Source organism: Mauremys reevesii, linkage group 4 (assembly GCF_016161935.1).
Source record: "Mauremys reevesii isolate NIE-2019 linkage group 4, ASM1616193v1, whole genome shotgun sequence".
In the NCBI taxonomy this organism is placed as follows: Eukaryota; Metazoa; Chordata; order Testudines; family Geoemydidae; genus Mauremys; species Mauremys reevesii.
The window spans coordinates 80,943,029-80,968,214 of record NC_052626.1 but is presented as its reverse complement, the minus strand read 5'-3'; the positions used below and the strand labels follow the sequence as shown (position 1 = coordinate 80,968,214).

At 39.0% G+C, this 25,186-nt stretch overlaps 1 protein-coding gene across 4 annotated transcripts in view; it reads left to right on the top strand.

Moving 5' to 3' along the window:
* CAT (catalase) overlaps positions 1 to 24,176 on the top strand; it is a 49,084-nt gene extending 24,908 nt beyond the window's left edge. For all 4 annotated transcript variants that reach the window (XM_039533716.1, XM_039533714.1, XM_039533717.1 and 1 more), the window contains 10 exons: positions 474 to 604; positions 4,130 to 4,234; positions 5,485 to 5,610; positions 7,574 to 7,765; positions 11,098 to 11,250; positions 13,299 to 13,437; positions 18,777 to 18,910; positions 21,156 to 21,263; positions 22,637 to 22,723; positions 23,361 to 24,176. In XM_039533716.1, coding sequence (XP_039389650.1) covers positions 474 to 604; positions 4,130 to 4,234; positions 5,485 to 5,610; positions 7,574 to 7,765; positions 11,098 to 11,250; positions 13,299 to 13,437; positions 18,777 to 18,910; positions 21,156 to 21,263; positions 22,637 to 22,723; positions 23,361 to 23,426 — 1,241 coding nt within the window. In that variant the 3' untranslated portion in view covers positions 23,427 to 24,176. The remainder of the gene's footprint in view (positions 1 to 473; positions 605 to 4,129; positions 4,235 to 5,484; positions 5,611 to 7,573; positions 7,766 to 11,097; positions 11,251 to 13,298; positions 13,438 to 18,776; positions 18,911 to 21,155; positions 21,264 to 22,636; positions 22,724 to 23,360) is intronic.
* Positions 24,177 to 25,186: the final 1,010 nt, after the last annotated feature.

Genomic DNA, 25,186 nt, shown 5'->3' with positions numbered 1-25,186 from the left:
CAATTGGAGTTATTGACAGAACAGAGCATGTACTAAAGTAGGCTGCTGAGCTTTTTCAGCACTGCTTACATGGGTTTTCTCCTGTCTGTATAGCAATCATAGGGCTTGTCTATCTGTGGACACTCAGGAAATTCATGATGATTTAACTAGTGGTGTGAAGGTGAGGCGTATTAGATAAAGCGTAATAAATTGCTGTGTAGACATACTTTTTCAGAAGTAAAGTGGGTTAATTAGGAGCTCTTGTCTACATGTAAGGAATTCTGGTGTAAAAACTTCTAATAGGTCAGGTTGGTATAACTTATTCAGTTGCACAAGAGTTGTTCATGGATCTGCAGATGCATTGCTCACTTTATGTCTACAATGTGTTACAAGCATTCAGGTGCCTGAAATATACTAAAATTCTCCAGTGTGGATAAGGTTTAAAAAGAATGCCCCCACATCTTGACACTTTTACATATATGTGTTTCTTCTAGCTGGAGAGTCTGGTTCAGCTGACACAGTTCGTGACCCTCGAGGCTTTGCAATGAAATTCTACACAGAAGAGGGTATCTGGGATCTTGTAGGCAACAACACTCCCATCTTCTTTATCCGTGATGCCATTCTGGTGAGTGAGACCATGCTTGTAGGTGGTTTCAGCAGATGAGATAAAAGAAGTCCAAGGATTTGTACAAGTGGTGAAGAAAGAGTACAGAGAAGCATAAAATACAGATTGGCACTGAAATCTTATTGTACCCTGATAGTTCAGTATAAATTTGAAATTTTTTGACTGAAAATGAAGCTACTTTGAGAATAATTATGCTTATTCGCATTTAAAGAAACAATCTGTATAACGTCAGAATGGCTAGTAAATAGGCTTAGTATTTAATACGTTTGTATTTTTACTTTTCGTGTGATCAATATCACTAGTATACGAGTCAAAATGGGTAAGATACTTTCCAGCTGTCATTTGAATTTGGATCATTTAAAATTTTTTCACTTTTAAAAAGTTCCTGTAACCTGTTTAAATGTTGAAACAAATTTAGACTTTACTCATTACCCATTATCCATTTTTATGTTGTTTGGTAAGGGGATAGTCTTTTAAATGTGTAAAGTAGTTACACTGACATTAAAACTTTTATAAAACGCAGGCCTATTTTGAATTAGAGGGCAGGATTATTATCTCTTTCAAATTCAGTTAAGACATTGGAGATAGTTGCCTAATATCACTATAGTTCACTCAATCAGGGCCAAATTTGGCAGTCTTTAATTGTGCAAAACTCCCATTGAGTTCAATGGAAGCCTTGCTTAATTTAGAACCATAGAATTTGGTCCAGTATAAGTTTTGTCCCTTTCTGTCTTAAATGGTTTTTGTATGTGCCAGTATGCATCCCAATATAGGGTTGCCTGCACCTCATGCATGTGAGACTAGGGGACATGTATGTGCCCCATGTCTCCTTATGTGCCCATATAAAGGCATAAAAAGACCTGATGACCAACCCCCTGGTTCTTTGCTCAGGCTAAACTCCTTAATAGTCTGAAAAATCTTCGTCATTATGCGTGATCTTCTGTTTTGACTTGTTTGGTCAGACAACCCTCTATATGCTCCCACCCTATACCGTATTTCTGTAATGGCAGACTCAAAACCTGCAGGCTTCAAGTCCTGTCTATACTGTGATGGGATAATTATCTTTAAGGACAGGCACAATAGGTGCCTCTTCCATCTTGGAAAATCTCATATTCTGAGAAGATGCTTGGTATACTTATCCTGCTCCTCAAGGACTTTTAAGTTGTTAAGCAGTATCACCACCTTCTAGAGCAGTCCATGAAGGTCTCATCGGATCCAGAGGAAAGGAGCTCCAAAATCCTCCTTAATAGACAATCCTGCATCATCTAGCATCCCATAGAACAGACAAGTGACTCTTAAGAATACTATAGAGCAGTTGGCACCAAAGAGAGAGCTGGTGACAGCATTGGCATCAGGACCAAAGCAAACACCTACACTTCAGGCATAGAAGTTGTGCATTGAAAGGAGTCTCTTGCCTTGGTGATTGGAGCAACTGAAGAAGGTCAGTGTCCACCAGCAAGGACTGGTAAAGCAAAACATTTCTTGATAAGTTCTCGAAACCCACAGCATCCAGGGCTGGGGAGAAGAAGACACCAATGCAGCAGATTACCAGTATTGACCCCAGTGACAAAGATGCTCCTAGTGGCATTGACCCCAACCTTGGAGGAGGAGGCTTGGGTTGAACCAGGTACATCCTGGTGCCAAGATATCCACTGCCACAGATACCAAAAGCACCTTATTCATTAGTGCCACTCCCCCAGGAGGTCTACTTACTCCATACCATCACTTGGGCATGCTTTTCCTGGTCGTCATACAGGGAACCATCCCTTTTGAAGTCTGCAGGTGTGTCATCACCAAGAGATCTAGGGACTTCTACAGACCCCAATGGCCAGCAGCACCCAAGATTGGAATTGGTCCAGTCACCTGTACCCATATGGGATGCCACCATGGGCCTGTTTGGGTCCTGGGTCTACCTTCACAGGCACTGAGAAATCTATATCCACCATGCGGGAGAGGTTTGCTCCAGCAGCTTCCCTGGCTGGATTGTCAACACTGAAATATCAAGAGGAATGGTATCCAGGGGCAAAAAATCAACACCCTGTCTTTCCTCCTAGGCATATTTCCACATCATTGCCAGATTAAGTGATATGCTTGGCACTAGTACTGGAAGATGTCAGAGTGGTCCAGGAGCTTCTTGTGTGGATTGCTGAGACTCTAGAGAGCGAGACTTCAGTCATCTCAGAAAAGCCCCACAAGCTATTCAACATCCTATCAGCTTCTGGTCCTTGCAGAATCATCCTCCCCATTAATGAGAGATTACTAGATCCAGTGAAATCTCTGTGGCAAATGCCAGCTGTTATATCCCCACCAGCAAAACATGTTGAGAAGAGGTACCAGGTACCCTCTGTGGGGGTTGAGTACTTCTACACCAGAACACTGGCTCCTTTAGTTATTTGAACTATACTTGAAAAGTCAAAGTCAAACGAGTATGCTGAAAGACAAAGACTCCAAATGCTTAAACCTGTTTGGGTGGAAAACCTACTCATCAGCATTGCTACAGCTGCGAGTGGCTTATGTCTGGCCCTGGTGGCTAGGTATGACTTTCTGACATGGGACAGGCAGGGTGATATGCTTCCTTGCCAAGCTCCCTCATGACAACATAGAGGAACTCAAAGGCTCAATAAAATGATGGCTTTAACTGGCATCTGTTTTAGCCTGCAATCAAACTCAAAATGTCTGTCCAGAGGGCCGAACTGCTGGAAGACCCTGGAAGACCAGTTTCCCAAGCAGCTTGGTTCCCTGCCAGCTTCCCTGCCAAGCTGCTTGGGAAACTGGGCTTCCAAGGTCTTCCAGCAGTTCGGCCCTCTGGACTGCCCCAGGGGTTCCAGGGTCTGTGACTCCAGGAAAACCTTGCTATGCCAGGGCATGGAGTAGTGATGTTGAAAACCTTGGAAGCCCTTAGCTCTAGCTAGGGTTTCCTCAGGAGGGCACCTGGAACTTGAATTGGGGCTGTCAGGGCTTCCAGGTTCCCTGCTGCGGAGCTGAGAGCCAGGTAATCCTGGGGTCGACTCCCAGGATTTGCAGCTCTAGGGCAGCCCCACAGTAGAGACTTCCAGGCTAAGGACCTTAGAATTTGCAGACTTTTTGACCAGCTGGCTCATCATGCTGCTGATTCTTGTTCATATAAATATTTCACCAGTTCAGGCTTGAGGGTGAAATTAACATAATCGTTGGTAGTATCTGGACAAAGCTGAAACTCCTCAATGCTCTGTTTTTTTTCCTTTTGTTATAGCTTCTCCCACCTCTAACTCTGACCTGTCACTCCTAATACCATCTTGAAGTGCTGATGATTTCATACTTGCCCCACAGTAGCTTAAAATATACTTTGTCAAGAGCCATGTTTCATTTATTGTGGCTGAAGTCGGTTCTGTATATCAAGATACTATGTGATCTGTTTTCTTGAAATGCTAGTAGTATGTAAAGGGACTCTGAGCATAATTGTAGAGGACTTTGTCAGTTCTTGCAATATCTTCAAATTTTTAATTCCAGTAAATTCATCTTAATTTTGTTTTTGTTTGAAATTAGTTTCCATCCTTTATACATAGCCAAAAGAGGAACCCTCAGACTCATCTGAAGGATCCAGACATGGTATGGGACTTCTGGAGCCTTCGCCCTGAATCTCTGCACCAGGTGGGAGCTTATTGTGTTTTGAACTCAACTTATTCTTCCATGAACAGGGAACTCGCATATTAAGTCATGTTTTGTTCTGTGTGGTGGTGTTTTTTTTTTTTTTTTTTTTTAATTTCAGTTTCTTGGACGGTCTGGAAATTTCTGTTATCTTTTTGGACCAATAAGGCTATATAATAATCTTAAATTATTAATAGCTAACCGAAATACAGTGAAACTCAAATTATATACTTTTAGCCACCTGTTAAACTAACTACTAGATTTTGGGTCTTTTTAAAATTTTCTGTAAAATTAGCCAGTGATTAAAGTGATTATCTAGTGTCCTTATTTTTCTTGGCTGTATTTTACTCGGACCAACACAAAAGTAAAGAATTTAAGACTATCAGTATGTTACTGTTGAATTAAAGCAGCTGAACCATTCAGAAATAGCAAAGACTTGCTGTTTAGTCAACCAAGTATAAGAAAAGTAACGTTAAAAAATTAAAAATATTTCTGGGAAGATAATGCTGATATACATATAAATCTGTATAAAGCTGTAATTTTTTCTTCTGCCTAAGTGTTTAGGGATTGATATCAGCACACATCATAAATTTTAATTCTTCTGAAACAGTGATGGTCAGAAAACAGTATATAAAGAGTGCGGTATACATTTGGAATGTTAGTGTAAAAGTAAACATTGGTAAAAGGTGAAAAGCTCAGTAACTTTAAGAAAAAGTGCTTGATATTAAAGGGTTTTGTGCAACCCCAAATTCAAGAACAAATAGCATTTTCTGTGGCTATTGAATGCTATGCATGGAATTATTCTGCCTTGAAGGGTTTTGCTAAAACTGGTTTGTTCAGGATTTTAACTTTTTTTATTTTTTTTTTAAGTTCAAAATATGGTGCTTGCTGGAAAAGTTGTCACAGTTAGCTCTAAAACTACAGTAGTAACTTATTCCTCTTGGGAAAAAAACCATTGTAATCACACAGATCTTTCACTTCCTTGTTAAATATTTCATATAGACTTAACTTTATTGCATGTTCAGCATCTTCAGTGATCCAGTTATTAGAGCTGTTGTGATTATATTTCAGAAGTTTTCAAACAAGAAATTAGTCAAACAGGTCTTGGCACATGAACAGTCATTATGGTCTGCAGTATAAGACCATTTCCATTTATACCTTTGATTAGAGGAGCCTATGTGCTGTTTATGGATTAATGACTTTATATTGGATCAGTTTATTAATTACTAGAATTGACTATGCTTTTTATTTAGGTGTCTTTCTTGTTCAGTGATCGTGGTATTCCAGATGGGCATCGTCATATGAATGGATATGGATCTCATACCTTTAAACTGATTAATGCTCATGGCAAAGCCATTTACTGCAAGTTTCATGCTAAGGTACTGGTTTTAAGTTCACCTACTTGGAAATACTTTGTGCTAAATACGAATCCACCATTATAAATTGGAGGTACAATAGGGCAAAATGTTCTGCAATAGGTGGTTCTGCAAATTTGTATGCAAATCTTGGCAATATTATATAATCTTGCAGGTCTCATTCAGGAAAGATCTTACAGGCATTAGAGTAATAGTCGAATTTAAGAGATCTGTAAAAGGTTTTTCTGTATACTTTACTGGCTGTTATTACAAGAATCTTTTCAATCCATCATTAAACATACATAAAGGGCCAAGTTGTCCCTGCTTTGATTTCCACTCTGCTTCCCATATACTGTGATTAGCAGAGATGATTTTTCAAAGATCTTGGTATGTTACCACTTATGGTATTCAAGGTGTTTACACAGTGAGCTTCTGGAAAACCATGCTGGTTGTGTCTGCTGCAGCTCTCTCTTATGACACCATAGGTTTTGAGTCTGAGGTTGTGTAAGGGAGGAACAATCCTGAACACCTTTCTTGCTGCCATTCAGTTCAGATGTAGGAATCCTACATATACCCATGCCCAACCCTATCACACTTTATTTTCCTTAAAGTTCTTTTATATATATTTATTTAAGTACTAAGAATAATTTCTAGTATAGTAAGGATTTTGGGGGTTTTGTGTGTATTTCAGAAATGGCATCTTAGTCTATTTTGTGCATGTGATGCACGTGGTTCCTTGGGTCATACAGCCTAGGGTATAGTCCAGAGAGGGATTCAGTAGATGCACTTCTTATCCAGGATTTTTCTGGAGTCCAGTGCTTACTTCTAGTTCCCTTTTTAGGAGAATCATATCTCCTGATGGGTGAAAGGTGTGTTGGGCTTTCACATCCAAAGTCCATAAAAACAGTCAAGGAAGGCTCCAGATCTTCCTAATGCTGAAGTTTCAGCAGGCAAAATCTGCAGAACAGTCTGAGATCCATGGTCTGGGTTACATGCGAGGTCTGGACTGGCTGTCATTAGCACCTGAGCCAATTTGAATTCTTACCATCACTTGCCAGAGATAAGACTAAGTCTAATGTGGTTGTAGCTCCAGTTGGAGTCAAGCCAAAGACCACAAGTCAAGGGCTCTGGTTTTGGTAGCTCTTTGGAACCAAAGCCCTCAGACCCCTGTCCCCAGGCTAGAAGGGAGCTTTAGGGCCTAGCCCATCCAAGAGGGTGCTGAAATGTCCTTAGGATCTTAAGCTGATTAAGGCTCCAGAAACTATTGCTGATCCATTGATTCCCAATATAAAGCTAAAAGAGGTTCCCTGAGAACTTGCTTTTTCTACTGCTGATGTAGGCCTTTGAATCCTTGGGCTCTTCCTAGCTTTGTTGAGGCAACTCTGAGCATTTTTTCTTCACTCCAAAACACAAGGAAATGAGAATGCAGTTCCTAAGCACTGAAAAATATTCCAGAAATAAAAAGCACCATTCTCAAGAACATACTTTTAATCAGTCTTTCAACACCAAAGACTGCTTCCCTCTTGCCCTCTTGCCCTCTGTTCACCCCCAAAACACCCTTTACAGGAGAGGGTAGATTTGTGTAGAACAGCTCTAGCTGGGTAGGAAGCCCTCTTTTTCAGAGAATATACCCTAGGGGCTGTTTTTGTTCCATTCATGCCCCTTCTATGCCTCTTGGGTGGCATAAAAGGGAATACAGAATCTGACCTCTAGTACCAAACAAAGAGTACATTAAGCAGTTACCTAATTTTATTATTTTAAAGATATTCTGTTACCTTGCCGAGCTCAAATTAATAAAGAGGACAATGTTCAGATTGTACTGTGGAGTGGCATTTAATTTACCTGCTGAAATTTAGATGTAAAGTGGAATATGCAAACAGTCTAATAGTTCTTCAGTTTGCTCTTTTTTTTATTCCTGTGGTATTTCATAGCCAGTTTTGTTTAATTACAAATGGTAATGAGTGTCACTTCATTTAATTACTATTAGACTGATCAGGGCATCAAAAACCTTTCTGTCGAAGAAGCAGGAAGATTGGCTTCCACTGATCCTGACTATGGATTGCGTGACCTTTACAATGCCATTGCCAATGGAAACTGTCCATCCTGGACTTTCTACATTCAGGTTATGACATTTGAAGAAGCAGAGAAGTTCCCATTTAATCCTTTTGATGTAACTAAGGTAACTAACTATGGTGTGTGTGTGTGTGTGTGTGTGTATACAAAAAATATTAAAGTTACAAAGTCAAGCAGTCAGAGAGGAAATGCCAGTATTAAGTTGTTTGTGCAAACTTAATTCTCCCCTTCCCCTTCTACATATGCATTATGTCCTAACATCTCACAAGTGGGTGGCAGAACCAACAATAGACCTTCCTCTCCTGGGTCCCAGTCTAATGCCTGAAACACAAAAGAATATCCTATTTTTTTTACTACCTCCCTCTTCATTCACTATTCATTATGTGCTCTGAATGAGGAGGGAATCTTAGTCAGATAATGTGATGTGAATAAAGAGCATATCATAATGCATACACACAATGGGGCCAAAATAGGGCCACATAGCAACCTTAATTCTGGAATTGTCTAACATTTGGGTGCTTGACTTTGCAACCTTAACGTGTAATTTCCTAGATCTTTGTTTTCAGTTTTCTTTCAAAAAGAGAAAAATTCCATCCTGTGGAACTATTCCTGTCCCTCCTTCCACTCCTGCTCCAAGAAAAAAAAGAAAAAGGAAAAAAAATGGGGTAATGAGCTGGATTTGAGCCCAGGATTTCTAGATCCATACCACAGACCTCTATTACCATTGGAGATGGAGTAACTGGTAACAGGAAAAGGCTATTAAACAGCATAGGGTGGTGTGATACAGTTTGCCAGTGGATTATGCAACTAGGTAGGTAATAGATATTTGGAGTTGGGAATCTTGGTTTCTGATATTGGCTCTGGAAGGCTGTGATCTAGTAGATAGATTGGGAATGTTCTTTTTGAAAGGCTGTGTTGCTGTTTGGATCAGGCTTGGCTATGCAATGTTAGAAACCAGCTCTGATAGACAGGGAAGAAGGAAGATCCAGGGAACTACAGGCCAGTCAGTCTCACCTCAGTCCCTGGAAAAATCATGGAACAGGTCCTCAAGGAATCAATTCTGAACCACTTAAAGGAGGAGAAAGTGATCAGGAACAGTCAGCATGGATTCACCAAGGGCAAGTCATGCCTGACTAACCTAATTGCCTTCTATGATGAGATAACCGGCTCTGTGGATGAGGGGAAAGCAGTGGATGTGCTATTTCTGGACTTTAGCAAAGCCTTTGATACAGTCTCCCACAGTATTCTTGCCAGCAAGTTAAAGAAGTCTGGGCTGGATGAATGGACGGTAAGGTGGATAGAAAACTGGCTAGATGGTCGGGCTCAACGGGTAGTGATCAATGGTTCCATGTCTAGTTGGCAACCGGTATCATGTGGAGTGCCCCAAGGGTCGGTGCTGGGGTCGGTTTTGTTCAATATCTTCATTAACGATCTGGAGGATGGTGTGGACTGCACCCTTAGCAAGTTTGCAGATGACACTAAACTGGGAGGAGTGGTTGGTACGCTGGAGGGTAGGGATAGGATACAGAGGGACCTAGACAAATTAGAGGATTGGGCCAAAAGAAATATGATGAGGTTCAAAAAGGACAAGTGCAGAGTCCTGCACTTAGGACGGAAGAATCCCATGCACTGCTACAGACTAGGGACCGAATGGCTGGGCAGCAGTTCTGCAGAAAAGGACCTAGGGTTTACGGTGGATGAAAAGCTGAATATGAGTCAACAGTGTGCCCTTGTTGCCAAGAAGGCTAATGGCATTTTGGGTTGTATAAGTAGGGGCATTTCCAGCAGATCGAGGGATGTGATCATTAAAAGGTAATAAAGGTAATAATTGGAGATATACCAATCTCCTAGAACTGGAAGGGACCTTGAAAGGTCATCAAGTCCAGCCCCCTGCCTTCACTAGCAGGACCAATTTTTGCCCTAGATCCCTAAGTGGCCTCCTCAAGGATTGAACTCAACCCTGGGTTTAGCAGGCCAATGCTCAAACCACTGAGCTATCCCTCCCCCTCTATTCAGCACTGGTGAGGCCTCATTTGGAGTACTGTGTCCAGTTTTGGGCCCTACACTACAAGAAGGATGTGGATAAATTGGAGAGAGTCCAGCAGAGGGCAACAAAAATGATTAGGGGGCTGGAGCACATGACTTATGAGGAGAGGCTGAGGGAACTGAGACTGTTTAGCCTGCAGAAGAGAAGATTGAGGGGGGATTTGATAGCTGCTTTCAACTACTTGAAAGGGGGTTCCAAAGAGGATGGATCTAGACTGTTCTCAGTGGTAGAAGATGACAGAACAAGGAGTAATGGTCTCAAGTTGCAGTGGGGGAGGTTTAGGTTGGACATTAGGAAAAACTTTTTTTCACTAGTAGGGTGGTGAAGCACTGGAATGGGTTACTGAGGGAGGTGGTGGAGGAATCTCCTTCCTTAGAGGTTTTTAAGGTCAGGCTTGACAAAGCCCTGGCTGGGATGATTTAGTTGGGTTTGGTCCTGCTTTGAGCAGGGGATTGGACTAGATGACCTCCTGAGGTCCCATCCAACCCTGAGATTCTATGATTCTATGACACTACCTTGAACAGCCTCTCAGTTACTTTATCATGTAAAATAGGGGCATGAAGCCTTCATCAATAATGATGACTTTGCAGTACGAAGCATTAACACCAGTCAGTGGAAGAGGAGTTGAGACTGGAACTTATTGTCTCTTCCTTGCTCAGCACAACTTCCCCGAGGCCAAAAGGATGGGATGACTGCTGCTTCTGGGGCCCAACTCAAGCATAAGCTCTGTACCTACCACATAGGAAGCTGTGTAGGGGCCTGGGAGCATGCTTCTTATAGATGGACCATGTTCTGTGATTGTATCAGCAAGCTGTGACAAGCTCTTCTGAGCATGTTCAAATGGCAGGTTTTTTTTGTTTTTTTTCAGAGCCTCATAACTTAGCTAAATTTAGGTGGATTTTCCTGGAGAACAGTAAAATGTACTTCTCTGATACAGGTCTAATCCTCTGCCAATCATCAAGTTCTTGTTTCAAAGTATGGCAATGCTAGAGTGCTTAAAAAAAACTGTAGGGGAAAATGTTAACATTGGTAAGCCCTGAATGCTTTTATCTAACGTCCCTCTTGAAAGTGGTTAAACTATTTTTGCTCAAGTACTTTTAGTTTAAAAAAAAAAAAAATTCAGTCTGGGCCAGCATGGAAAATTGCCACCCAAATTGTTACTATTTGGCAAATTTATAAGCTGCTGAAAGCAAAAATCTTATAATGGAAAGTACTACTATATTTCTTAAAGTGTATTCTTCCCAACACCCTCCCCACCCCACCCCACCACCCAAAATCATTCATTACCAAGATGAAATCTAGGCACAATGACTGCATTAGGTAGTTGAATCTGTTTTCTTGCTGTGTTTTAGAACATGTAGTAATCACAATGTATGTATTATGTTTTCTAGGTTTGGCCTCACAAATCCTATCCTCTAATTCCTGTGGGAAAACTTGTCTTGAACAGGAACCCTGTCAATTATTTTGCAGAGGTGGAACAAATAGCCTTTGATCCAAGCAACATGCCACCAGGCATTGAACCTAGCCCTGATAAAATGTTACAGGTAAACAGAGCAGCTTGGTATATTACTCTGACACAGAGTAAATCTCCTACATGGCATTTCCTCTTTGTAAGGCTATGTCTACACTTAAACCACTTCAATGGCACAGCTGCAGCACTTCAGTGTAGATACTCATTACAGTGACCAAAGGGGTTCTTACGTCACTGTATTTAAGCCACCTCAGCGAGAGATGGTAGCTAGGTCCAGAGAGAAATTCTTCCATTGATCTAGTGCAGTCTACACCAGGGATTAGGTTGGTTTAACAACATCACTTAGAGATGTGGATTTTTCACACCCCTGAGCAATGTAGTTGGGGCAGCCTAACTTTTTAGTGTTTATGCCTAAAGCTTTCTTATTAGTGTGGGTGTTACATATCCTGATAGGCGATATAGCATCTTTTTATTATCCCATATTTACGATTTTACCCTGTACTGATCTCTTCTTTTGGACTGGTGAATTCCATATCCACTTTGATAACCTAATTTCTACACTGAGTCACACTGAGCTTTTCATTTTCCTCTAATCATCTTATTCACCTCTTAACTCCTTCTCTCTCTTTAGTCAGGCTTTTTAATTAAATATTGAACAACCAAGTCAATATGTCTCCAAGCATTTGGAAATAAGTAATTTAATTATAGTATTAGTGTGTAGCCTAGAATGGCTACAGTCTACAGCCACTTACATTGATATCAGTGGTGTACAGCTGCACTTCAAGTGGTGTAAAATACACCTGCATTTATTACCAGTCGCAAAATCAGTGGCTATTTCTCTCAAACAAGCCCCCAAATTTTTAGAATTAATGGAAGTCCATTTTAGGTAACTGCTGATACTACTTCTAGTAATGTGTGTGCATATATTTATGCTTTTTATGTTTTACAAGTATAAATATTTATAATTCATTTATGAATAATTTAAAAGATCTGATTTCTGAGCACAGGTTTTTTTGTACATTTCTCTCACCTGGTTTGCAAGTTAACTTCTTTCTCTCAAACCATAATTCTGAGAAGCTTCTACTTTCTGCAGATACTTCATTCAATACACACACTTACTCCTAGAACTAAAGAGGTTATAAGACTCACCTGTTTCCATGATTTAATGGAAGGAAACCGGTTTAATCAATTACAAAATTGATGTGATTAGTTAAACAATAAGAGATTAAAGGCTTCAACTGACTAGTAAGTTTTTGAGCTAGGCGCAGTCCATAGTAAATAGTGCACGTGATTGTTGTGGAGCTAATATCAAGTCTTCTCATTTTCAGATCAGACATTCTTTTGATCGCTCCTTCTGTCAGCCCGTTCATGGTTTGGTTTACAGTGGGGATTTTAATTTGTTTCCATAAAGTAGTAAACAATTTGTTTCTAGTATTACATAAGGAGTAACTTGTGCTTATGCCACATTACCTACTTCAAAGCCTCTTTTGAAAAATAGAGTCACTGCAATGTTATGGAAATATGAAAGAAAAATAAAGGGGAGGGGATGAGAGAGACAGAATTTCAGAAAGAATCATTGAAAGTTCAGAACAGATGGTCATTTTGACTTTTTAGCTATATGAGGATTAAGGATTATGAAATGATTATTTCCATGTTGCAAAATGTGCATTTCCTCACACAACTGCTTATTTCAGTGTTTAGTTTCAAAAGGTGGTCAGGAAAAATATGCCCAGGGTCAAAATGATTGCCATGTGAGGAGTTGGGAAGGAATTTCCCCCCCAGTCAGGTTGGCAGTGACCATGGGAGGTTCTGGTCATCTCCTGCGAGGTGGGATGTTAGTCACTTTCCAGGATTATCTGAGTATATCTCACTTAATTTCCCTGCCATTGTGGAGACTTGAGGCATTGGTACACCTCAGTCTTCCTATTCGCTGCCCGTGACACACAATAGCCTAGTCTCCTGTGATCTGTAATACTTTGGTCTAATTTAGGTTGTTGGGTTTAGCATGAGGGTGCTGCGTGGTGGCCTGTGATATATAGGAGTTCAGACTAGATCATCTAGTGGTCCCTTCTGGCCTTAAACTAAATATAAAAAATATACAACATGTCATTGTGATTTTAGGGTCGTCTTTTCTCATATCCTGATACTCACCGACACCGTTTAGGACCCAACTACCTACAAATACCTGTGAATTGTCCCTACAGGACTCGTGTGGCCAACTATCAGAGAGATGGACCTATGTGTGTGTCTGACAACCAAGGTATCCTGAAAAATACTTTTTAGAAAGTAATATATTTGCATTATGTATAGAGGCATTAAAATTATTTGTTTAATCTTGAAGATAGTTCATTTCAGAACAAAATCAGCCCATCACTTAGCAGGAGTAGTTGAAAACAAACTGCTCTGAGCAGTGAAACACTAAACTACTCTTTTCAGTGTCTTTGTAGCAGTAAACAGACTGAATATGAAAATTGAAATTAATAAACCAAATGAAATTAATAGGCAGCAGGTTTAAAACCAAATGAAATTAATAGGCAGCAGGTTTAAAACAAATAAAAGGAAGTTCTTCTTCACGCAGCGCACAGTCAACTTGTGGAACTCCTTACCTGAGGAGGTTGTGAAGGCTAGGACTATAACAATGTTTAAAAGGGGACTGGATAAATTCATGGTGGCTAAGTCCATAAATGGCTATTAGCCAGGATGGGTAAGAATGGTGTCCCTAGCCTCTGTTCGTCAGAGGATGGAGATGGATGGCAGGAGAGAGATCACTTGATCATTGCCTGTTAGGTTCACTCCCTCAGAGGCACCTGGCATTGGCCACTGTCGGTAGACAGATACTGGGCTAGATGGACCTTTGGTCTGACCCGGTACGGCCTTTCTTATGTTCTTATGTTCTTAATATATTCTGCTCCATATAGATTGTTTCCTAAATAACGAGGTTTACCTTTTTTCTAATTAATGTGTAGTAGAGGTATGCAGAAACTGCTCCTTAATAAAGACTTTACTAAATTTTCAGTCATGGATCCATAATATGTAAGTGCATGCCATTGTTAATATCTGATCCATTTTTATCATTTATGCATAGAGATGTAGGTATAGACCTCAGTATCGATACAAAAATGGTTATAATTTATTCTTATGTTACTTTTTACTTACAATTGTTTTCATACATACAGTGCTTGGAGAATATAATAGCTTACATGCTTATATTTAGTTGCTTATTTAATTACTGTAACTCCTCACTTAATGTTGTAGTTACGGTCCTGAAAAATGGAACTTGAAGTGAAACGATGTTAAGTGAATCCAATTTCCCCATAAGAATTAATGTAAATGAGGGGGTTAGGTTCCAGGGAAATTTTTTTCACCAGACAAGACACTTTCTACACGCGCGCGCGTTCTCTCTCTCTCTCTCTCTCTCTCTCTCAGTTTTAAACAAACAACTTAATACTGGTATACAGTGATAACTGTGAAGCTTGGTTGAGGTGGAGGAGTCAGAGTGTGGGATATTTCCCTTACTGCTAAATGATGAACTAGCAATTGGCTGAGCCCTCAAGGGTTAACTCTCCCACTCTACAAGGCAGCAGGAATGGAGGGACGGAAGACATCGCAGACAGAGACACACACGGGGTGCGTGCGTGTGCATGCGTGTGTGTGAGAGAGAGAGATGCGCATTTCCCCTTTAAGTATACTGCCTTGTTAATAAAATCCCTCCTTAGTTGTAAAGAGTTAAGAAGCTCAGATAACCTGGTTGGCACCTGACCAAAGGGACCAATAAGGGGAGAAGATGCTTTCAAATCTGTTGGGGAAGGTTTTTGTTTTTGTTCTCTCGGAGTCAGCGAGGAACCAAGGCAGGGAAAATACATTTCCCGAAGCCATATCTGAACTAAGCATCTAATATTGCAGAAATAGTAAGTAATAGTAAGGAATGCATTAAATTATCTTTTGTTGCAGCTTGTGAATTTTCCCTGTGCTAAGAGGGAGGCTTATCTCTGTTTTTGTAACTTTAAAGTTTTGCCTGGAGGGGAAATCCTCTGTGTTTTGAATCTTTTTGTTAACTTTACAGGGTATCTTCCATCCTGATTTTACAGAGGTGATTTTTTTATTTATTTATTTTTTTAAAATAAATTCTTCTTTTAAGAACCTGATTTGATTTTTCGTTGTCCTTGAGATCCAAGGGTTTGGGTCTGTGTTCACCTGTACCAATTGGTGAGGATATTATTCTGAAGCCTTTCCCAGGAAAGGGGGTGTAGGGCTTGGGGGAATAGGACTCCAAGTGGTCCTTTCCCTGAGTCTTTGTCTAAATCACTTGGTGGTGGCAGCATACTGTTCAAGGACAAGGTGGAATTTTTGCCTCGGGAAAGTTTTTTTAACCTAAGCTGGTAAAAATAAGCTTAGAGGGTCTTTCATGCGGGTCTCCACATCTGTACCCCAGAGTTCAGAGTGGGGAAGGAACCCTGACAGGATGTGTTGCCAGAACTATAAACCAAGGGAAAAAAGTGGGTCTCTTCCTCCTCTTTGTCAAGAAAACCCTTAGTTTAAACCCACCCAAAGAATTCTAGACATATCCTTTTTGAAGTTGATTTCCTATGTAAACACTCTGAAGTTTTCATGGTTTAAATTTGAAGGAGAATATTTGATTGGGAAATATTTTACAGAAGATATTAGTTACTTCCATCCTTTCCATGTTTAAGGTGAAAGAAAACCTTTTGCTTCTCAAATTCTTAAAATGGCATAAAATTTGTTTTTGAGATATTTACAGTTTTGCATCTGCATGCAAGCCATCATATAATAACTGCCTGATCCATGGTTGTGTGAATAGTGAGATATTTTATGTACAAATATAACAAGATAATTCAGTGTTATAACTGGTTACTAAGAAGCCATTTTAATATAAAATATTGATAACTAATTCTCCAATTAATATCTGGCATTGCTTAAGCAACTAGTTACCAAACTCAAAGACAAGAACCGTCTCTCCAAGAGTGGTAAGAAAAAAAGACAATACCATCTGTGATGACCATTTAAGTTCAAAGACACTCTTAAATAGGGATGTAAATACCATTTAAAAAGCTAACCATTTAAACAAAATATTTTTTAATAGTTTAAATGGCTAACTGATTAAAGGGCCGGCTGGCGTGCAGCTGGGGCCAGTCCGGCCGGTGCAGGGGTAAGCAGTTAAGACGGGTTAACATTTTACATCCCTACTGTTAAGAACTATTTAATTTTACAAAAATTACTTTCAGAGCTCAGAGGAAATAGTGTTTGGATTCATTTGAAAGGGAATTTCAACTTCTTGTAAGCCCTGGTGGAGTTCAAAGGATTAATCTATAAAAAAAGTACCGAATAAAAAGTTAAAATTCTATCCTTAAAGATGTTCTGCTACTTTACCACCACGAAGACTAATGCAAAATAACCATAAAGTTGAAGAATTACAATCCTGCTGCATATTCAGTAGCATACGGCATATTTGTAAGATGAAGATACACACTAAAATCATCAGACAAAAGTGTTAAGGTACTGAACTATGACTGATATCCGAGGCAACCAAGCCCCTGAAAGAGGGGTTTGTTTCCTCTACAGAAAGATAATGGAAAGAGAAGAGAGGTATAAATAAACCTCTCTGAACTAAAGGAGTAAAAGCGGCACTCAGTTCAGCACAGTTCGCCTCTTTACAAGCAAACAGCAGCAGCAACAAGATAGCTGAGAAGGCAAAGAAGCCACAACACAGCATCAAGAAGAAACAGCCTCGCAATGGAGCACTGCTTCTGCCACATATCACCTAGACTTCAGCATCATTGGTGAGATGGAGTTAACAAAAGCAGTGCCGAAGGATTTGCTTTAAATTTTTCCTGTAATAATGGTAATGGGATAGTGAAATGGTATTGTAATTTAAGGTATTAACAGCTTCTCTTGTTAAATGCCAGAATATTTAGACTATGTATTCCTAGAAAGGAAACATGAGCTATCCTTGGTAAACTGCAAGAAATAATGGGATTTAATTTGAATGTAAGATCCTTAGTTTTTCATTCATTTTCCTGCATCAAGACTCTATCTTGACTGGCTTCTTTAAATTAACCAAGTCAAAAAATTTGATTTCATAGGACCTTAGTTAAGATTACATAACTCTGCCCATTTATAAACTATTTAGGTTGTCCGTGATAAACCAAACAGTATTCATCAACCCCTAAACGAAATTTCTAAATTTAAAGGCTATGTCTGCACTACAGTTCTTACAGCAGCAGAGCTGTACCACCACAGCTGCACCGCTGTAAGGTCTCCTGTGTAGCTGCTCTATGCCAACGGGAGAGCTATCTCCCGTTAGCTTCCATTGCTAGTCATTTAATTATGCTATGTCAGCAGGAGAGTGTCTCCCACCGACAGCACCGTCCACACCAGCGCTTTTGTTGGTAGTCATTATTAATAGATTCTTTTGTTTGTCTTTAATTGTGGCGTTCCCTAAGGAGTGATGAACCCCATTTGACTAAAATTGTGGGAGTAGCATCCCTGAATTGGTATTGAGAGACAATTAAGATATGGCCTGCCATTTTTTGTTTTGCTAGACTGTAAATTTAAGTAATTTTTGGGATAAAGTTAGTTGGTGCTCAACAATTTTAAACATCCTTATCTCCCACAGGCCTTGATCCTACAGGATGCTGAGCATTCTTGCTCCTGATCCAGCAAAGCAGTCAAACACATGATTAACTGTGGAATGTGAGTGGTCCCATTGACGTCAGTGGTATATCAAGTAAATGGGACTACTCATAGGCTTAAAGCTAAGCATGTGTTCAAGTGTTTTGCGATTGTGGTCAGAGCTCTCGGCATCTTGCATAATTGAGCCATTAAAAATGTGATGAGAGACTGTATGTGCAGGTGACTGAGCCTCCTTTTTGCACGGAACAGGTTCCCTCCACACAGGGAGTGGGGTTTAGATCCTGCCGTAAATTTTAATACCAGAAACTTTTAAGAAAAATCAGGAAATGAGTAAAGGAAGATTCAAATTCAGATATTAGAGCTGGTTGGAAAAGTTTTGTTGAAAGTTTCCCTTCAGAAAACATCATTTTGACAAAACTGTGGGGTTGTGGGCTTTTTAAAAAGAAATTTCCCACAAAAACAAATTTTCCAAAATAGAAATTTTTGTTTACGGACGTCATTTCAGAAAAGTGGAAATATTGTTTCAAAACTAACTTTTTTTATATTTTTAGGTGCATTATTTCATGACACCTGTGGTAGTAGTGCTTAATGTGATTGACATTTGAAATATTCTATTTTATTTTTTCATAATTTCCATTTCACAGGAAATTTTGCTTTTGTTCTGATTTAGAACAAAAACAATGTTCAAAATTCCAAGTTTCGACCAGCTATATCAGATATGCGTTTCAGAATGCAGGACATTGTAACTGCTGCGCTATATCTTTTGAAGAATGTGAGGCAAAGTGTTGGCAGTTGTTTTACAAAGAAAGCGAAGGAAATATAGGCATGATAACAGGGTAAAAGGATTATCTAAATCAGTTTGAATATATTCCTTCAAGTGTGCTTTATAATTTCACTGTCTCCTAATCTAGACTAAAAGGACTGATATTCTGATCTTTTCTCTTAAAGGTGGTGCCCCAAATTATTATCCAAACAGTTTTACTGGTCCTGAAGATCAGCCCAATTTGAAGGAGAGCCACATGTCTGTCGCATGCTGTGATGTGCAGCGCTTCAATAGTGCAAATGAGGATAATGTGTCTCAGGTAAACTATGTGAAAAGGACTTATTACATTGTCTGTCCTGGAACTTGATTGTGTTATCTGGATGTGGGTTTTCCTTTGAAGCATCTAGCCTAAATTTAAGGACCATTCTGAGGAGGCTTTGAAAGATCTTTGCCAATTCATTTCAAGTATGGCTGCAAATTAATTGCAGTTAACTCACGCGATTAACTAAAAAAAAAAATTGTGATTAAAAAAATTAATCATGATTAATCACATTTCTAAACAATAATAGAATACCAATTGAAATTTATAAATATATGATTCTACATTTTTCAAATATATTGATTTCAATTACAACACAGAATACAAAGTGCTCACTTTATTTTTTAATTTGTATTTTTCAATTCACCTCATACAAGTACTATAGTCTGATCCCTATTGTGAAAATGCAGCTTACAAATATATGGCAGAATGCGGGTATAGAGCAGGAGACATACAGTTCTCCCCCAAGGAATTCAGTCACAAATTTAATTAACACATTTTTTTTAATGCGTGTCATCAGCATGGAAGCATGTCCTCTGGAATGGTGGCCGAACTCAATATTTAGCATATCTGGCATGTAAATACCTTGCAATGCTAGCTACAAAGGTGCCCTGTGAATGCCGGTTCTCACTTTCAAGGGACATTGTAAATAAGAAGCGGGCAGCATTATAATTCCATATATGTAAACAAACTTGTTTGTCTTAGCAATTGGCTGAATAAAAAATGGGACTGAGTGGACTTGTAGGCTCTAAAGTTTTACATTGTTTTTGAGTGCAGTTACATAACAAAAAAAAATCTACATTTGTAAGTTACAGTTTCACAATAAAGAGATCACATTACAGTACTTGTATGAGGTGAATTGAAAAATACTGTTTTCTTTTTACAGTGCAAATACTTGTAATAAAAAATATAAAGTGAGTACTGTACACTTTGTAATTGAAATCAGAATATTTGAAAATATAGAAACCTCCATACATTTATAATAAATTTCAATTGGTATTCTATTATTGTTTAATAGTGCAATTAAAACTGCAACTAATTGATACACTTTTTAAATCTCGCAATTAATCCAGATTAATTTTTTTGATAGTTTGACAGCCTTAATTTCAAGGACTGCTTTGAGTTTGACTGCCCCGCAAACAAACTGTGGTTCCTCTCAAATTCTTCTCGCACAGCACTTTGTTCAACTCACCAGACATGACGTGTTCAAATTTTCATGTATATGCCTTTGAGACTGAAGCATGCAAAATTGCACCTGCAAAGGGGAGATCACCTGTTTTATTGCAGTGTGATACCAAGAGACTATGAAGTCCAATATTTTACCAGGAACGTATTTCTCCATATTTAATCACTTTTCTCTAGGTATCTTGGTAACATTACTCCTACTCTTAAGTACCACACTTTCCTTAGAATACTGTCATTTCAGAGAACCTTTAAAAAAATGTTTCTTTACACTATGTAATGCAAATAGTAAATTTTTCGTGCCAACCTGAACACTAATACCCAGATGCAAAATTTAGCCCTGATTTTTTCCAAACTTGATGTAACTAGTTGCTGCGGATATCTAAACTATAACATTCATATCACATTGTGTTAATCAGTTCCAACAGAACTGAATTACATTGATATATAAGATAATTAAAGTAATTAGACAAACTGCAGTGAACACCAAATTTGTGACATACCGCTAGAAACAGTGTTGCCAGTACATTTGCAAATCTCATTCATACAGTTTTTTACAGATAGTGTCATAAAGGAGAAATATGTAATTGAAAGATACAGTTGTAACAGTTACTTCCTGAAATAGTCTAATATTAATTTTAGAAACTGGAAGAGTAGTTAAAATTGATTTGTAAAAATTGACTTGTCTTGTAAAGCAGATGTAAAATTTCAAAATTTAATTTTGCAAAACTGTCCAGCAGAATAGTGTTAATGGTTCTAGGAAGTAGAATGGCTGCATCTTTAATCTAATGTTGATTTGGAAGTGCTACTTTCATCATCAGCATGTCATTCTCTTTGCCTCTTTCTTATTTCTTCCCTCATCTAAAAACTTAAAAGTTGTACATCATGGCGGGAAGCAGTTTGAATGTTGGGAAAATACGAACCAGTATTTCATGCTTTCTTGTAATAGTTTAAAGACCAGAGCTTTAACAGTTTAACTATTATTAATGAAGAGCTTTTGATAGAATCAGTTTAAAAACTGGCCTTGCCTTGCATAAACTAAACTACTGACTTTGATCCTAAGGTGAGAGTGTTCTATACCAAAGTGCTGAAAGAAGATGAACGTCAAAGACTATGTGAGAACATTGCTAGCCATCTTAAAGATGCTCAGCATTTCATCCAGAAGAAAGCTGTAAGTACAGTAAAAGCTTTATCTGGCATGTTGGGGAAAGAGGGGGTGCTAATTCGTCAAAAATTCCGGTTAACTAAGAGTTATACTTATCTATGGAGAGAGGGAGTTTGAGTGCAGGAGGGGGCTTAGGATTGGGGCGTGGAAAATGGTGTGGGGCGCAGGCTCTGGGAGGGAGTTTTGTTGCGAGAGGGGACTTGGGGTAGGGACATGAGAGTGGTTTCGGCGTGCTGGATCTGGGCAGTGCTCACCTTGGGAAATTCCCCATAACTGCATCATATCCTTCTGCTCCTAGACAGAGAAGACGGCCAGGCGGCTGTGCACGCTGCCTCTTCCTGCAGGTGCTGCCCCTGCAGCTCCCATTGGCCATGGTTCCCAGCCGATGGGAGCTGTGGAGCCAGCACTTGGGGCGGGGGCAGCACACGGAGCCCCAGTGGCTGGTCCTCTGCCTACGAGCAGCAGGGACATGTCCCCGCTTCGGGGGAGCCACACAAAGCCAGGAAGGGAGCCTGCTGGCCCCGCGCTAAACAGGCTTTTAATGGATACCAGAAATGCTGGTTTTAGAGCTTTCTGGTTAGTAAAGTGCCAGCTAACACAACTTTTACTGTAGGATCTTACTGTGTTAGCTTAAATCTAGCTTCTGCTGGTGTGTTACAGTATTGCAGTTGATCAACAAATTTGGGAATTAAAAGAGAGGGTCAGAAATTGTATTTTTGGAGAATAAGGTGATCTGTTTGTTTTATGTGAAAAATGTCCAATAGAGTGTAAAGAAGTAACAATTTTTTTACATAATTAACAAGGAGAATTCTAAAGCTGGCAGCATGATGAGCTGACACTTTCAACACACAAATGTGGAAGTATAGTGATTTGTGCTTCCTGTATTGTGGAGTGGGCTAACAGAATTGTGAAGGTATTAAACTGCATAAGTGCTTTGCACTAGGTGTTTAAAATAGGGATATCTTACTCAAAACAAAACAAAAACAAAAAAACCCAACCACTCTCATTTGGTCAAGGCCATAAAGGTTTTATTTGGAGGATGAAAATTCCCCAAAATTTAACTTCACTGAAATATCCAGGAGAGTAGCATTAACGGTGCTAGGAAGAAGAATGGCTTCATCATCTCCAATGGAAAACACCTGTGCAATGTTTGTTTAATTTGCAGTAAATCAGGATGTTGTCCTAGGTGACTTAATACCTATCATTCACTCCTTGCTACCTGGTCTATTGATATGAACTGGTGCTTGATTTGGGGAGTTGTTGATGATAATTCTTATTAGATATTGCATATTGATGGCAGGCTTTGGAATTGGCAACAACCAAGCATGAAGGTGAAACTGAGACATTGTTCATGCCCTGATTTTTCCTTACTATTTCAGGTGAAAAACTTCACTGATGTTCATCCTGAGTATGGTGCCCGTATTCAAGCTCTGCTGGACAAATACAATGCTGAAGCTGGCAAACAGGTATGTTAGGGATGGTTTCTTTCTAGTTAAGGCGGCTTTGATTGGCTGAATACCTTAACTTGTTTAATGACTCTCTATCTGGATGGAATATAATTGAGGTTTTTTTTTTAAACTTGGAGATAATTCAGTGTTTTGATGCCACTACATGCATCCGACCAAGTGGGTATTCACCCACGAAAGCTCATGCTCCAAAGTTTGTTAGTCTATAAGGTGCCACAGGACTCTTTTTGCTGCTTTTACAGATCCAGACTAACACGGCTACCCCTCTGATACAGTGTTTTGATAGTCATACAATGAGATAATTACCATTAATTGAAATGCTAATTGGTCCAGATTAGTTGGTGAATTACAAGGACTGAATTTAGTGGTTTTATATTTCAGAAAGTGTTCATGCATATACTTGATATGCTAGTTAGCTTAGCACATGATAACCTTACCTGCTAAAATTGCATAAAGGAAAAGGGATAAAAATGGCAATTACTAAACAAAATGTTTCACTTGTGCTGTTTACTAAATAAGCACTGGTTAATTTCTTTAAAATGTTGATTTGACTGCATTCACATTTAAGAAACTTCTTTTAGTAGAATTTGCCCTAAATGTGTTTTTCATAGCCTAATTAATTTCATGTTGCTTTTAGGGTGTGATTAGAACGTATACACAATCTACACGTCCAGCGTCTCCAAAGGAACGATCTAACCTGTAACCTGGTTGCTACATGCATTTGGTCCGCCCATGGATTTTACATCCACCTAACTGGAGAATAAGCTGTCAAAGACGTTAACAAACGTAGCAGATGTCCGCACAAGATATAAATGCTTTTCAGGCTTGATGCAGTAATACAGAGTGTTTGTTCTTACATCTGCAATCAAAAAGTGATTGACTAATAATTTAGTACCTTCTAACACTAGTGCTCTAGGCTGGTAATGATTTTATGCAGATCTCTCTTCAAGGCTAAACATTATTTTTGTTTAGTTTTGGAAATTAACTCAAAATACTTAAGTGAAAAGATTGTGTTTCAATTGGTTTTTGAGGAAAGGACCCTAATTTCTGGCTAAACTTCTGAAAACAATTTATAAATACTGTGATTATCAATATAGGTGAACTAATAGGGTGTTCAAGTTGATAGAACTTCACTTGATTTTGTCACAAATAAATTGCCCAGTATGTGTAATGTGAGCATTACAGTTAAAAAAAATAAAATAAATTGCAAGAAGTAAAGGAACCCATATACATACATTGTGCTGCAGGAAACTAGAGTTAAGAAAGTTACTGTATCTGTAAGTAGTTAATTCATATCCAGGTGGAACAACAACTGAAAGCTAAAGTTGGTTTTGCTTACTTATGAAAATAGCGGGTTGGGTATATTTTATGCAAGGGAGGTAGTGATGAAAATAGTAATTTTGTTTCTAATCATTTAAAATTTAGATTTTACAATAAAACTGCTTGCAGTTAACCAAATGTGGCACTTTTTTTTTTTTTGCTATAAGTAGTTGAACTGCAGATAATGGTTACTAAACATACCACCTATCAACTACTTTCTTTTGAATAAATGTTAGTTGTCCAGGAGACTAAGGAAACAGTTTTCAGAATCCAGTACAATTTTTTTACCTTTGCCAGATACCAGCTCTGCTAATTTATTTAAGTTTGTGTAAATCTCTCTTACGGGTTCAGTTGGATATATTACTTACCTGCCCTAAGCCTGTAGAGCTGCTGTGTACTATTCTAGCTAGAACTGGCTACATTTCAGTGGTGAATGAAAAGGCCCAATTCTGTTTTCATTTAAGTCAGTTGGAATTTTATTACTTACCTCAGTGGGCCCAGGACCATGCCCAAAGCTTGTATCTCAGCTGAATTCTACAGGAGCCATTGGAATTTTTCAGGATGAAAGGTGTTCCATATTGGTATGTAAAATGTAATCTGGACTTTTAGCAGTTTCCTGTAACATAGTGGCATGATCTTCAAACCTTTTTGAGTATATTTTAAGTAATCTGAGTCTGTTAAACATGGACTATGTAGAAATTGTTACATTTAAAACAACACTGAGGGCAATAGTTAAACCAAGAATCCTGGAGATGCTGGAATGAAGCTGCCACTATCAGCTTGTCTTCCTGTCTCTTTTCCTTGCTTCCTTAGTGAATGGCCACATGTGCATGTGGTTATCCAAATACCAATTCCACAATACCATCACTTCGGAATGAATTCTAGTGTGTATTTTCCTTCTTGGCCATTGGTGTTGCCTATTAGCACTTGAATCACATGACCCATGAGTGACAGTGAAAAGAATTTTAGAGCCCAACGATTGGCTTTGCTCTGGATATGTTGCAAAGTCCACATATTCTGACGTCTTGGTAGTGTGATTTCTTGGTCTAGAATTAAAGCATTAACTACAATAGTTATATAGGAGCTGATTACAAGCAGCCCAATAATAATGATCACTGTTTAAAAAACAAAACAAAACACCCA